Source organism: Hipposideros armiger, unplaced genomic scaffold (assembly GCF_001890085.2).
Source record: "Hipposideros armiger isolate ML-2016 unplaced genomic scaffold, ASM189008v1 scaffold_132, whole genome shotgun sequence".
Classification (NCBI taxonomy): Eukaryota; Metazoa; Chordata; class Mammalia; order Chiroptera; family Hipposideridae; genus Hipposideros; species Hipposideros armiger.
Genome location: NW_017731482.1, coordinates 459,733 through 473,843, shown reverse-complemented (window position 1 = coordinate 473,843; position 14,111 = coordinate 459,733). Strand labels below are relative to the sequence as shown.

General features: G+C 36.3%; 1 protein-coding gene across 2 annotated transcripts in view; it reads left to right on the top strand.

The window, feature by feature from the left end:
• FCHSD2 (FCH and double SH3 domains 2) overlaps positions 1-14,111 on the top strand; it is a 222,154-nt gene that overhangs the window by 108,236 nt on the left and 99,807 nt on the right. For both annotated transcript variants that reach the window (XM_019649420.1, XM_019649421.1), the window contains exons 6-8: positions 7,832-7,965; positions 12,451-12,505; positions 13,832-13,960. In XM_019649420.1, coding sequence (XP_019504965.1) covers positions 7,832-7,965; positions 12,451-12,505; positions 13,832-13,960 — 318 coding nt within the window. The remainder of the gene's footprint in view (positions 1-7,831; positions 7,966-12,450; positions 12,506-13,831; positions 13,961-14,111) is intronic.

Below are 14,111 nucleotides of genomic sequence, written 5' to 3'. Positions count from 1 at the left end.
ATTAGCTTTTTAATTTTATTATTAATCTTATATTATTCTTTTAGTAATTACTTTACAGATTCCAATTTGCCTCCCTGACTTATTATAGTCTAACTTGAAATAGTATTTTACCACCTCATGAACAATAGCAAAGTCTTTCAACAGTGTAATTTCATTTACCTCATCATTATGACTTTACTGCTATTAGACCATTTGACTCTGTCCATGTCTTTTGCACTGTTTCCTGCATTTTTGAATTTCCACCCTTTTTTCTCTCTGTATTCCAATCTAAATATTTTCCACTAGTATCTTGCAGTTTATTAATACTCTGTTCTGCTATTTCTGATCTGCTTTAAAACTTATCTATTGGGAAATTAATGTATTTTTCAGTTCTAGAATTTTTATTTGAGTTTTTAAAAATGTAGATAGGCTCTTTGTTTCTGGTACAATTCTCCATGTTTTTCCTTTATCTTCTTAAATATGTTAGTCCTAATTTGTGTTTCATAATTCCACTATCTGAAACACTGTAGGTCTCTTTTTATCATTTACTGTTTTCTTGGTTTTTGGTTATTTGGGTCTACTGTTTTAGTATGCCTTTTAATGCTGGATAATGTGGATAAAAATTGTAGGGGCTCTGGAAGATGTTTTCTGTTTCCAAAGAGAATTAAGTTTTCTGACAGGCAGATGGAAAACTAGCAGATCACCTGGATCCTGTTAGGGTCTGGTTTTAGGTTTCTTTAGGGCTGGTTTATTTAACTTTTGTCATTATCCTAGGGTCTTTACTGAAACTGTGGTGCTTATTAAAGAAAGCCCTTCTACTTTGACAAGACTTGAACTCCTACCTCTGTCTTTTCAATGTCATGTAGCTGCTCTGATCCTCTGATCACTGATCAGCTCATTAGCCTTTCAGCTACTGTTCTTTATTGGATTTCTTAGAGTTTCACCCACACATGCCATTTAAAAGTCAACTGATCACTTGGGGAAATTGCATACAGATTTTTGAGCTTGCTTCTCTGTAATGTCCCTTCCAAATCTTAGCCTCTCAAGTTCCTACTCTTCTGGCATCCTTAAATTCCGACCTCTGTTTCCATAGTCTAGTAAGAAGGCCACTTTCGGTTTATGTACTATTTCTCTGTGCCATGATTCCCCTAATGCCCTAAGGAAAAAAAAAGACAAGTTGAATATAGAGCTTACCTAGCTGTGCTTCCCTTCTCCCAGACAGTTATCATTGTCCCTGAGTCTAGTATGCTGTTTATTAATGCTGGTTGTTTAAAAAAAAAATCTATTTTGTCTAACTTATACAGTTTTCAGACTATAGAAAGGTAGTCTGAAACAACTTTTTATGTCATGATCACAACCAATTTTGACTTAAACGTGTCCCTCTCTAACATTTTCATGTTCCTGTTCTTTTTTAAATTTTCTTTATTTTGGTAATTTTATAATTTTGGGGGAATAAATCCACAGGCATTACAATTATAAAGTGTCTGACCTTTATATTTTCTGGAGATTATAATGAGAATTATAGCTTTTTCTAAATCATTTCTAAATGATTATTCTAAATCATTTTCTGTATATTGACATTTGCATAAAGCAAAACAAGAGCCACATGTAATCCTTTTGTCATTCTTTATTATTGAGGTATAATTGACATAACATTATGTTAGTTTCAGGTGTATAACATAATGATTCAATATTTGTTGGTATTGCAAAATGATCATCACAATAAGGCCAGTTAACATCTGTTATTATACTTAATTAGCCATGCTTTTGTCCATAACTTTCTCATTTATATTAGAGTTTATCTTCCTTGAAATAATTGTGATTCACATGTGTATAACACATTAGAGTTTGTAAACTGCTACCACATCCATTATAGTCTCATTTGATTTTCTTAAGAACCTATTAGGTATGTAAATATTATTATTTTACAAATGATGAAACTGAGTCTAAAAATGTTGAAGAGACTTAGGTAGTAAATAACAGAGCACAAACTTGAATATACTACTTCCTAATTTCAAATCCTATGCAATCTGTAAAAGTTTAATAAAAATATTAAACACTTGAAGTTTAATATTTAAGTAGGTTTACAGAAAAATATATACAACACTTTCACCTTAGTAGACCAGTTAATTCCGTTACTCCTTTTACCTTCTTAGTTATAATAGTTGTAATTAACACGTGGATAATTTGTTTTGGGATATCCCATTTTCTTCATTCTCTCCATTTCCTAATTGTTCGTATTTCTATATAAATTTTATGTTTATTTATTTCTGAATGAATTCTGTTTAATCATACCACTAAATCTGCAATAAAAGTTAACTTTTTTTTAAGTTATTTTCTCATGATAAATTTCCAGGACATGACTACTGGGTCAGAGAGCCTACTAGTTTATAGGACTTTGATCTATTGACCCAAGTTACTTTTATTTTTATTCCTGTGTTCAAGTTGTTATCAAGTCCATCTATCTATCTATCTATCTATCTATCTATCTATCTATCTATCTATCATCCTATTTCTGTGTCATACTCAGTGGTCATACTTTTAATTTCTTCATTAGGATCTGCATTATAATATCCAAGTTTGTCATCATTTTGTATGATCCCCTAATCTTAATGTAAACTAATACACCCGTTTCTGTGTTTGCTCATTGCTGATAACTCTTGGGGAACAGCTGGGCATCTATTACACCAAGGTTTTTCTTAATATAGGCATTATTAAGCTTCTTTTTAAGTATATAACTTAGTCTACCCCAGGAAACTGGATTCCTGCAAGAGAAATTTATTATAAAAGTTGGAAAGAAAATCCTAGGTAATCTTTTGCTTTGCAAATCAAGTTTGATGACTTCTATTTAATAAATATTTTTGGTATTTTGCTATGTACAGAGCACTTTCTTTTGAAGAAGACCCAAATTACTCTGACTTGCAGTAGTTCTCTTGGGTGGTGAAAAACATTTGGTTGTGGATTAACTGAATGCTAGAGAAGAAAGGATCACAAAAGATCTCTTTAGTGTGTACACAGGCTCTCTAATATTGTTTGGTAAACAGTATCTTAGAAAAGTATGTAAAGGGGAAAAAGAAAGTAGGAATAGAATGAACCAGTTTCTGATGAGATTTTTTATTCCACCAAAAAACTATTAGAACTGATAAATGAATTTAGTAAAGTAGCAGAATACAAAATTAATATTCAGAAATCAGTTACATTTGTATATACCAATAACGAACTATCAGAAAGAGAAATTAAGAAAACAATCACATTTACAGTTGCATCAAAAAAATGAAATAAAATACTTAGGAATAAATTTAGCCAAGGAAGTAAAAGACCTGTACTCAGAAAATTATAAGACATTGAAGAGAGAAATTTAAAAAGATACAAATAAATGGAGACATATACCATGCTCATGGATAGGAAGAATTAATATAGTTAAAATGTCTATACTACCTAAAGCAATATACAGATTCAACACAATCCCTATAAAAATACCAATGACATTTTTCACAGAACTAGAACAAATCCTAAAATTTATATGGAACCATAAAAGACCCAAAATAGTCACGGCAATCCTCAAAAATAAGAACAAAGTAGGAGGTATCATACTACCCAACATCAAATCATACTACAAGGCTATAGTACTCAAAACAGAATGGTATTGGCATAAAAACAGACACATAGATCAATGGAAAAGAATAGAGAGCCCAGAAATAAATCCATGCCTATATCATCATTTAATCTATGACAAAGGGAGTAAGAATTTACTTTGGAGTAAAAGTCTATTTAATAAATGGTGCTGGGAAAACTGTAGAGATACATGCAAAAAAATGAAACTGGACCACCTTCTTATGCCATGTACAAGAATAAACTCAAAATAGATTAAAGACTTAAATGTAAGACCCGAAACCATAAAACTCCTAGAAAAAAATATAGGAAGTAAACTTGAAGACATTACCCTTAGTAATATTTTTACTGATATCTCCTCGGGCAAGGGAAAACAAAAGAAAAAGTAAACATATGGGACTACATCAAACTAAAAAGCTTTTTTCACAGAAATCTTTTTAACGATATGAACTATCACAAAATGTATCTGATAATTGTGGCACATATAGAAAGTAATTTATTCAATAGCCTTTTATAGATGAAAAGGAATTAAGTAATCTTCATAAGATGTTTGGTTACTCAAGACTAAATAGAGCTGTCTTCTTCAAAGGGCAAGGATATAAGGCGTGAGTGACTGTGTGGCTGTGTGTGTGCATGTGAGTGTGCATATGTGCTCATGTAGAGGTACTGATGGTGTCCACTTTATGTGGACATAATGAGGCCCTATCCACATGGTTTGCAATCCCCAGGAAAACCTTTGGCCTACTGTTTTTGGTTTCCTCTCAAAATGCTTAATACGCAGACCCTTTCGATGCATGTATATCACCACAGGATTCTTGGGCTTCCCTTCATTGATTAGTATTTTAGAGGCCAAGCTCCATTGTTTTAGATGAACATTTTGGATATAGATGCCTTACACATGTCTCCTCCTTAATATTCATCCCATTTTCCCATTAAACACAGTTGTGTCTTTCAGACCTTGTCCCATTTGTTTCTTAAAATCTAATCGTAGCCTTGGAGCTCTCCCTCAACTCTTCACACCTGCAAACATAGCCTTATTGGGATGTTTATTACTTCTCTATGGGAGTATCAGGTTGTCATGGCATTATTTATTAAACAAGAGCTTTGTATGTGATAAGGACTCTTAAAAATTAAGGAGAAAGATTTTTCTATAAGGTAAAAGCTTACAATTTTGTATGTCTTTACAATGAAATATTATTCAGCCATAAAAAGCCAAAAATGAAGAATTAATATATGATATAACATAGATGAACCCTGAAAACATTATGCTAAGTGAAAGAAGTGAGATATATAAGGCCACATATTGTATGATGCCATTTATACGAAATGTCCAGAATAGGAAATTCGTAGACAAAAAGTAGATTAGTGGTTGCCAGGGGCTATGGGGAAGTGGGGAATGACTACTAATGAGTATGGGTTTCTTTTTAGGGTGATGAATATGTTTTGGAATTAGATAGTAGTGATAGTTATACAACCTTGTAAATATACTAAAAACCACTGAATTGTACACTTTAAAAAGGTGAATTTTTTGGTAAGTGAATTATATGCCAAATATTTAAAAAGCTTACTATTTTAAGATAAAGTATATGAGACCTTAAAAACATGATTACCACAAAACTGGGGTACACACTGTAATAGATTACATGGTAAATGATATCATCACTTCCTTACTGTATGACTTTGGGTAAGTTATTTAACCTCTCTAAGTCTGTTTCCTCATCTTAAAGTGGGACTAATAACATGAATACTTTTATCACAGTTTTCAAGGACAGAATGTGATAATACCTATAAAAGTGCTAAGCATAGTACATTGTACCTATGCAGTGCCCTTAGGGAGTCTTATTAAATGTAACTAAACATCAGATTCTCATGGTCATCATAGGCCACATCTGTCATGAGGTTTACTTAGAAGGACATTAGAATAGGGAACACAGTTAACCAGTAGGGTGGCATCCAGTATTAGTATTGTAGAATTAGTTCTTCCATCAGTATATATTCCAGTCTACATAGCCAACCAGAGTTACTCTGTTTGGCCCCAGGTGACAGGTCTGGGGCAAGAGAATGAGACTCACATGTGCAGGCGTAGCCACAGACCCTAACAGAGACTAAAATCTTTTATTACAACTCTATAGACAGAGCTTCCAAGTTCCCTTCAAAGGACACATCCAGATACAGGAATTACAATCCCAGAGCCAAGGCTTTTCCATCAGATATTTATAATTCATTTGCAGTTTCTTCCAAATTAGTGCAATTTGCGTATCAGGATTCATAAGCAATGTTCCGAATAACACAGTTGACATTGTGTCTTCAATTAGGTTTCTTTTGAAACACAGACCTAAAGTTCCAGTTTTCATACAGACGGGAAAGAGGTGCTTTTTTTTAGCTCTTTATTCACAGCCTGATACTTACTAAGTACTCAATACATGTGCCAATAGGGAAACTTCCAGATCTCTCACTTCCTGTAAAGTAGTCCCTTTCTTAATACCTAACAATTTCTGGGGAACTATCCTGTATGTCACATGGCTAAATTTATTTGTGCTTTATCCCTGCTCTTATGTCCTTGCTGTACTCCACACTGTTCAGCGTGGCACAGCTACTCCCTCACCAGCATCTCTTCCTGCCTTGCTGAAGTTTTGTCAGTCCCCACCAAGCACTGATTATGCTGTTCTAGGCTTACAGCAGCAGTTCTCAACTTTCCTAATGCCGCAACCCTTAATACAGTTCCTCATGTTGTGGTGACTCCCAACCATAAAATTGTTTTCGTTGCTACTCTGTAACTGTAATTTTGCTACTGTTATGAATCGTAATGTAAATATCTTTTTGTTTTCCGATGGTCTTAGGCAACCCCTGTGAAAGGGTCATTCGACCCCCAAAGGGGTCGCGACCCACAGGTTGAGAACCGCTGGCTTACAGGGTTTTTGATGGGAGCTGTCCTGAACTGGCCTCAGGCTCATCAAACTTTTCAGTGATTTGTTTCAAACTGAGGAAAATTATCCCCGTTTGAATACCCAGAAGGATCCCGAAGCAGTGTTACTTTGACCTCAATATGTTATGAGTTTATTGATTAAACATTTATATAAGTTATTATGTCTATCCCTTCTCCTAGAAATTATATGTATATCCAAAGAGTTGAGATGGGAATAGTTTTGAGTAATAATTATTATGTGGTACCCAGGTTCCTTGCTTCTCTCCATCTTGGGCTTATCCTGTCAGACTTCTCACAGGTTCATTCCTTCTTGCCTAGAGGTGATTCCTTCAGTACCCTTTGTGCTCTCAGTTCCCCAAACATATGAGGTGTGATAAAAAAATATGGTGAATGTTTAAATAAAATTTATTACAGTAAAAGACACATTGCCATTAATTCCCCTCAAAATACCCCCCCCTCATTTCAAACACACTCATCCCATCATTTTTGCCACTTTGTGAAGCAATTCTGGAAGTCATTTTTCATGCGTGTCTTAAGTTGCAATGTTGTGGCTGCCTCAGTGTCCTGAATGCATTCAAAACGTTTACCTTTCATGGTCATTTTGACTTTAAGGAAGAACCAGAAGTCGCACAATGCCAGATCTAGTGAATAAGTTGGATGAGGACACACTGTAATGTTTTTATTTGACAGAAATAGCCATATACCAGAAGCGATGTATGACATGGAACATTGTCATGATGGAGGATGATTTACAGCACACTTTAAAACACACCTTCTCTCAACCGTAGCTCACACCTGACGGCAGCGAACAAATTGAAACTTGTCACACAGTTACTAAGGTTCTATGTGCTGCTTCGCATATTGAAGATCCCTGCCTTTCCATTGGATGGCACTTGGCAGCAGCATTCACCATATTTTTAGATCATACCTTGTATATAAAGACTGTACTAATATTATGAAGAAACACAGAATTGCTTTATTCTTTTGCCTTTATTGCCATGACATCTCCAACAGTTTTCGTTGTTGCTCTTCTTATGCCTTGCCTTAATGTCAGTCATCAGCACTCAAAGGTTATTTCTCAAAGCCAAAGATGTTACCAAACCGTGACACTATTTCTTACATTACTTAAAACTGGAGTACCAGCCATTCACTGGATTTTAATTTGCAATTTGATGGAGACTAAAAGTGCTGATTCTTCTCCTGAAGGCATGATCCTCCATCCTGATGGCACAGTGCATACATAGTCTTTAGGACAAACTCATTTCTGTAAGTCTGAAAACTAAAATCATAATAATTGCACTTTGTATTTTACAGTGTGTGGACCAGTTGACAAAGATCCAAACTGAATTACAGGAGACAGTAAAAGATTTAGCTAAAGGCAAAAAGAAGTACTTTGAGACTGAACAGATGGCTCATGCGGTACGAGAGAAAGCCGACATCGAGGCAAAGTATGTATTTTAGCATTTCTGAAAAAGTGATCATGCAAATAAATGTTATTTTTGCCACTACTTTGTTTTCTGTTAATTCAGGACCTAGACTCATTCTTAGGTTATGTTGGTTTCATCTGACCTATGTTATGTACTTTAGATCAAATTTTTCTTTTATATTGGCTGACTTTATTTAAACTAATATAGCAAAATAAGAATATTTAATCAGTCAGTTTTCACATTAAATTGAATTCTCAATAGGAAAAATGACAAATGAACATTGTATTGAAAGCCTAGCAAAAATCTAGTTAAAGTTGCTATGGTGTCTGAATATCAGGGTTTAAGAGCCTCATTTTTCTTGTGCTAGACTGTAAATCAATGGTAGTTGGAAAACCCTGATCCTCCCTCTGCATTCCATTGAAGGACCATGGACACATCAAGTGAACAAGAGCACTGACCTCAGCATAGAAACCCTGTCCCAGGCGCAGTTTTTAACTCTCTTATGTGAAATGTTAATATATATACTTTTCTATGTATGCTTTAACAACTCTGTAAATTTTACTTCCTGTATTTGTGATTTACAAATGCTTTATTTTGAGAATAATTAGAAAAAGAAGGAACTGGCAGTTGGTAATAGAAAGAGATAATAAAGCAAGCAGTAAAGTAGAGATTTCTGCAATAACTCGAGAAAAGATAAAAAGTTTTTGAGAAAAAATACACCTGTGTTATAGAATGGGACTCTGAAGAGGTCTGTGAGGAGAGCTAAGACTCCAATTCAGTGAGCTCACTGATGCAAAATCGAGGAGTCTGAACTCCTAATCATGAAATCAGAAAAGCTATGAACGCTTCTACAGACTAGCAAGGAGTGGGAAATGTCTTCTAATATGTTTTTTATCTGTAAGAAATTAAGCAATCTCATAAGCATCTTGTGAAAGTTTAAGGACTTCTAGAAAGTTTATTTAGTACCCAGGTTTGCTAAATGAATACTTATAAAGTACTTATGTTACTGGAAAATATATGTACTATTTCCCTAATTTAGTTTATTGTCTTTATTATTTTATTTTTAGGAGCATGCAAATATTTCCTATACTTTCATAGAGTGAATGAATTCATATTCCCAATAACTCCCGAAGTTTTTAGATTAGTGAACTTCATTAGAAATATCCTGTCGTGCTGGTTTTCAGCAACTTGCTTGTTAAAGCTCTTGGGGATTCTAGAACAGAGAGTTGACAGATTTGTAGGACAGCTACAAAACTGCTTTAGCCAGAGCCCACAGGGTGAAAAGGAGGACAACTGCAGGGCTGTTCCTGAGAAGTGGGATTTGACAGGGTCTAATTCACAAATGCCGATTCCAAGGAACTGCCTTCTAATGTGGCCCAAATTCAAAGGAGATACAGCAAAGTAGAGTGTGTAACTATCCTGGAAAATTAATTCAGCTACAGAGTAAGAAATGCCTCTTCCACTCACTCACTAGTTGTTTATTGAATAATTATTTTATATTGGGTCCTGTAGGTACAGAGATCAATAAGATGAGTTATGTACCCTCAAGAAATTTAAAGCCCGGAATTAAGGACAGATGTGTTTAAAACTAACTTTATGATTTGTTTATTCACAGTAAACTCAAAAAAATTAAATGCCTAAAGTCACTCACCTATTAACTAATTTATTTACAGTAGCTGTATGAAAACACATAAGCATAGAAAATAGATTAATTTTGCCTAATAAAAAAGGAAACTTGATAGAAGAAGTGATGTTTGGACAGAGTCCTGAAGAAAGAACATGATTTTTCAAAGTAGAGATCAGAAGGAAGAGGAAGGGAAAACTGGGTGACTATAGTTTTGATAGATGATTTGACAGGTGGTAAGATGTGAACATTGAGAGAGAGCATAGAAGGAAGGGGGATACAGTTTGAAGGGAAGGGTGAGTGCCATTTGGGGTATGTATTATAGGTTCCGAAAATCCTGTGGGACAAAAGGGGGAATCTATTTGATAGGGAGTCGTATAACTATCAGGTGAGAATTGGGGCCTAAAGTTCTGCCTTTGAGGGTCATTTGCCTTTCTGATGATAGTTATAGCAGTAAAATCACATATAAAATGAGATGTGAAGTGGGCCGGCCTAGTGGCGCTTTGGTTAGGAGTTAGTTTGGGACGCCAGCTCTGAGCAACAGGGCCCCAGTTCGGATCCCACATGTGGGCCAGTGATGCTGCGCCCTCTCACAGCTAAGATGGTGAGCAACACCTCAACCTGGAGCTGGGCTGCTGTGAGTTGCCGGCGTAGGCTGCAGTGGGGCTGGCTGGCAGCAGGTGTGAGCTTTCGCGAGCTGCCTTGAGCCGCCATGAGTGGCCTTCCAATGGCCAGTTAGCAACTGCCTCACCTGGGAAGAGTTCAATGATCACAGTACCAACATGGGCCAGTGAAGCAACATCTTCCACAACTAGACTGAAGAACATAAAGACAGCAACTTGTCTGTTCCCCTCCCCCAGTTACCCAATAAAATCTTTAAAAAAAAAAAGAAAAATGAGATGTGAAGTTAAGTTTGGACCTCTATGTAACATTAACATTTGGAAGGTAGATGAGGAAGAGAAGTATGTAGTATAGTTCATTATTTGTATATACCGTACTTATTCTAGATAGTATTATTCTATTAACAAATAGCTACTTTAGTGCCACACAAGAATTATATGAGGATTAACAAATGAAGCAGAAGCCAGAAACTTAAAACCTTATATTGGAAAATCCAGGTGCAACTCTGACTATTTGGATAATGACTATGAAAAAAAGGAGAATTGAGAATACCCCCAATACAGTCTTTCTAAACCCTGAACAGGCCTTCTCAGATTTTAAAGTCTGTGGCCTTTGTTTTTCTAGATCAAAATGAATATCAGTCTAGTTAACAAAAACAAATACCCCATGAATATGGATGTGGCAAGGGAGAAATGACCGGAATATTTTGGACCCAATTTTTTTTAACAGTGGAGAAGTAGTTGGGATGCATATGTATACATCCCTGAGTGTTTCTCTCTTGTTAGAAAGATGAGAGGCCGCTTTTGCTATCCTCCTTACATTTATCCTGCAGAAACTGGCTTGCATTGTCTTCAATCCCGAGTGGTCTGCTACTTTACTTCATATTATGGCGTAGCTGCCAGCTCATGCATTGACTTCTCCCATGGCAATCACCATGACACTGCAGCCAGGACAAACACTGCAGCAGCTTCAGAATTCCCTAGTCATGGGAGTGCTGGTTGTTCCTTAGCATTTGTTTGGATAAAACCAACATATTTTTACTGCTAATTGCTATATTGTTGGTTCCCCTCCTATACTGAAAGGGATTAAGGGAAATAATGACACCAGATTGGGAGAATAAATAGAAAAAAACCATATAGGACAGAGTCCAAGGACTTTCTCACTATGTTTCAAATACTATGTTAAAAGTAGAGCGGGCACACAGGCAGGCACCAAAAAATGAACTTTTAATGGGAGAAATAATGGAATTAAGGGCTTTCTAGAGCCTGGTCAATATCATACTGTAGATTGCATTCCTGGCATTGTTGCAGCCTATTGCACACGGCCCTGAAAGGCTGCTAATCTTTGCCTCCATAGGTTGGTTATCCCTGGGCTTCTTTAAACTTCCTTGCAGGAAATAAAGTGGATGTAATTCTATAATATGGGAATAACCGATAGTTTGATGACTCTTGTTTATTAGGAATATCAATGTATTGGATTTGTCAAATTGTATTTTTGTCATTCAGGATATTTTAATTTTATTTACCCTAATACTTTTTATTTCACGATAATACTAAATTCTTCCTGTAGTAAAAGAAAATACTGGGGCCGGCCGAGTGGCGAGTTGGCTAAGAACTGGCTTGGGATGCCTTAGGGCCCCGGTTCGGATCCCACATATGCGGGCCAGTGACACTGCCCTCTGCAGTCAAGATGGTGAATGGCAGGCAGCTCGACCTGGGGCTGGGCTACGGTGGATCGCCTGCGATGGCGTAGGCTGCAGTCCCCTGCTGTAGTGGGTTGCCATAACCTACCGTGTGTGGCCGGCAGCTAGCGTGAGCGGCCAGCAGCCGCCGTGAGCGGCCGTCCAGAGGCTGGCAACTGATCTGCCTCACCCGGGAAGAGCGCAATGATAGTGCCAGCTTGGGCCAGTGAAGCAACGTCCTCCACAACTAGACTGAAAACAAAACAACAGCAACTTGTCTGTTTCCCTTCTCCCAATTCCCCAATAAAAATCTTAAAAAAAAATAAATAAATAAAAAAGAAAGAAAAAAGAAAAATGTATATTCTCATTTATGCCCCAAATAAAAATTAGGTAGAGAATATAATATTTTAAAAAAAGAAAATACTCATTGCTCTGGCTTTTCCTTTTTTTAGTTCTCTTTTAGAATAGTGTTGTGGAAACGGGTAACTTTCTTAAAATTTAGTAATTATAATATTTAATCATTTTATTATGATATAATTTGATAATTTTATTAACCATACTTTTCTATTTTTTATTATAGATCTAAACTTAGTCTTTTTCAATCAAGAATCAGTTTACAGAAGGCAAGTGTGAAGGTGAGTTTTTGAAAACTGTATTTCACGATTGAGACACTTATTTTATTTAAAAAAAGAATTTTTTTGAGTGTGGAGGTCAATTATTTTTAATTAATTCAGAGAAGCATTTTAAAGTCATTAACTTAGGAAAGAACTTTCCTTCCCAGTTCATGGGGGTTTTCACACAGTTGTCAGCACTTTGGACAGTGCTTGCTTCTCAAAATTGCTTTATGGATAGGTTTCCATACCTTATCTGCTTAGGTAGCCTTATATATTTCACTCTTAGTCCAAGGACGTTAGTTCGTGGGATTTAAAAAACTCTAAAAATTGGGCCGGCCGAGTGGCGCGATGGTTAAGAACTGGTTTGGGATGCCAGAGGGCCCCGGTTCGGATCCCACATATGAGGGCCAGTGACACTGCCCTCCACAGATAAGATGATGAACAACAGCTCAACCTGGAGCTGGGCTGCCGTGAGTCGCCGGCGACGGCGTAGGCTGCAGCCCCTGTGGCAGTGGGTTGCCATGGGCTACCATGTGTAGCCAGCAGCCAGCGTGAGCGGCCATCCAGAGGCCGGCGACTGATCTGCCTCGCCCAGGAAGAGCGCAATGATGGTGCCAACTTGGGCCAGTGAAGCAACGTCCTCCACAACTAGACTGAAGAACAAAACAACAACTTGTCTGTTTCCTTTCCCCCAATTCCCCAGCACTGTTCCCATCCCCCAATTCCCCAATTAAAAAAACCCAAAACTCTAAAACTTTCATTTCATTCAGATTTACACCTTGAGCAGATATTCTGGGCCAGATTCAAGTGAGTTTTTCCTGTGGGACCCTCAAGCTGTGGAATACTTAATACGTAATAAGAATGTAATAAGTACTTAGTACTTAATAAGTAAGCTTAGTGACCTGCCTTTGTCTGCCAGGTCACCAACGAGCTGCAGTTCTTTTGGCACATTAGTAGTGTTGAATTTTTTGAAAACGTTTCTAACTCCCACAGATTTACCCATGTCTTTGAAGATAATGATAAGGTACTTAATTTGGGAACCTTTATTTTCCTACCTGGATAAAATGAGCAAAATATTTGAAGTTCTCTAAAAAGCTCTGGTAGTATATTAAATATAAATAACAAATATTTGAAAGTACTCTTACCATGTATAATAACAGTTCTAGTCAGTTTATTTAATTCCTCAATACAGTTGAATAGTTTTTATATGCATATAAATGTTTCTCCACATGTTTATATTTACTCTTGTTGAAAAGCCATTAACTGCCAACTAAGAGAGGTGTCCTCTTAAGTTTTGCAGTGTAATATTAGTTTGCGCTAATTTTTTTTTCTTTTACTATGTTTTAGTTAAAAGCCCGGCGATCTGAGTGTAATTCCAAAGCTACCCACGCAAGGAATGACTATCTTCTTACATTAGCAGCAGCAAATGCACACCAAGATCGCTACTATCAAACAGACTTAGTTAACATTATGAAGGTAATACAGGCTTAATATCTGTGGTAATTTTGTTTCATTAGAGACAAAAACAATTGATGAATTCAGTGTTGGGTATATGGGATTGAGTCTGTAGAATAGCACCAGGCTACTTTACATTCCACTGGAACATATTTGATATTGTTTGGGTAAT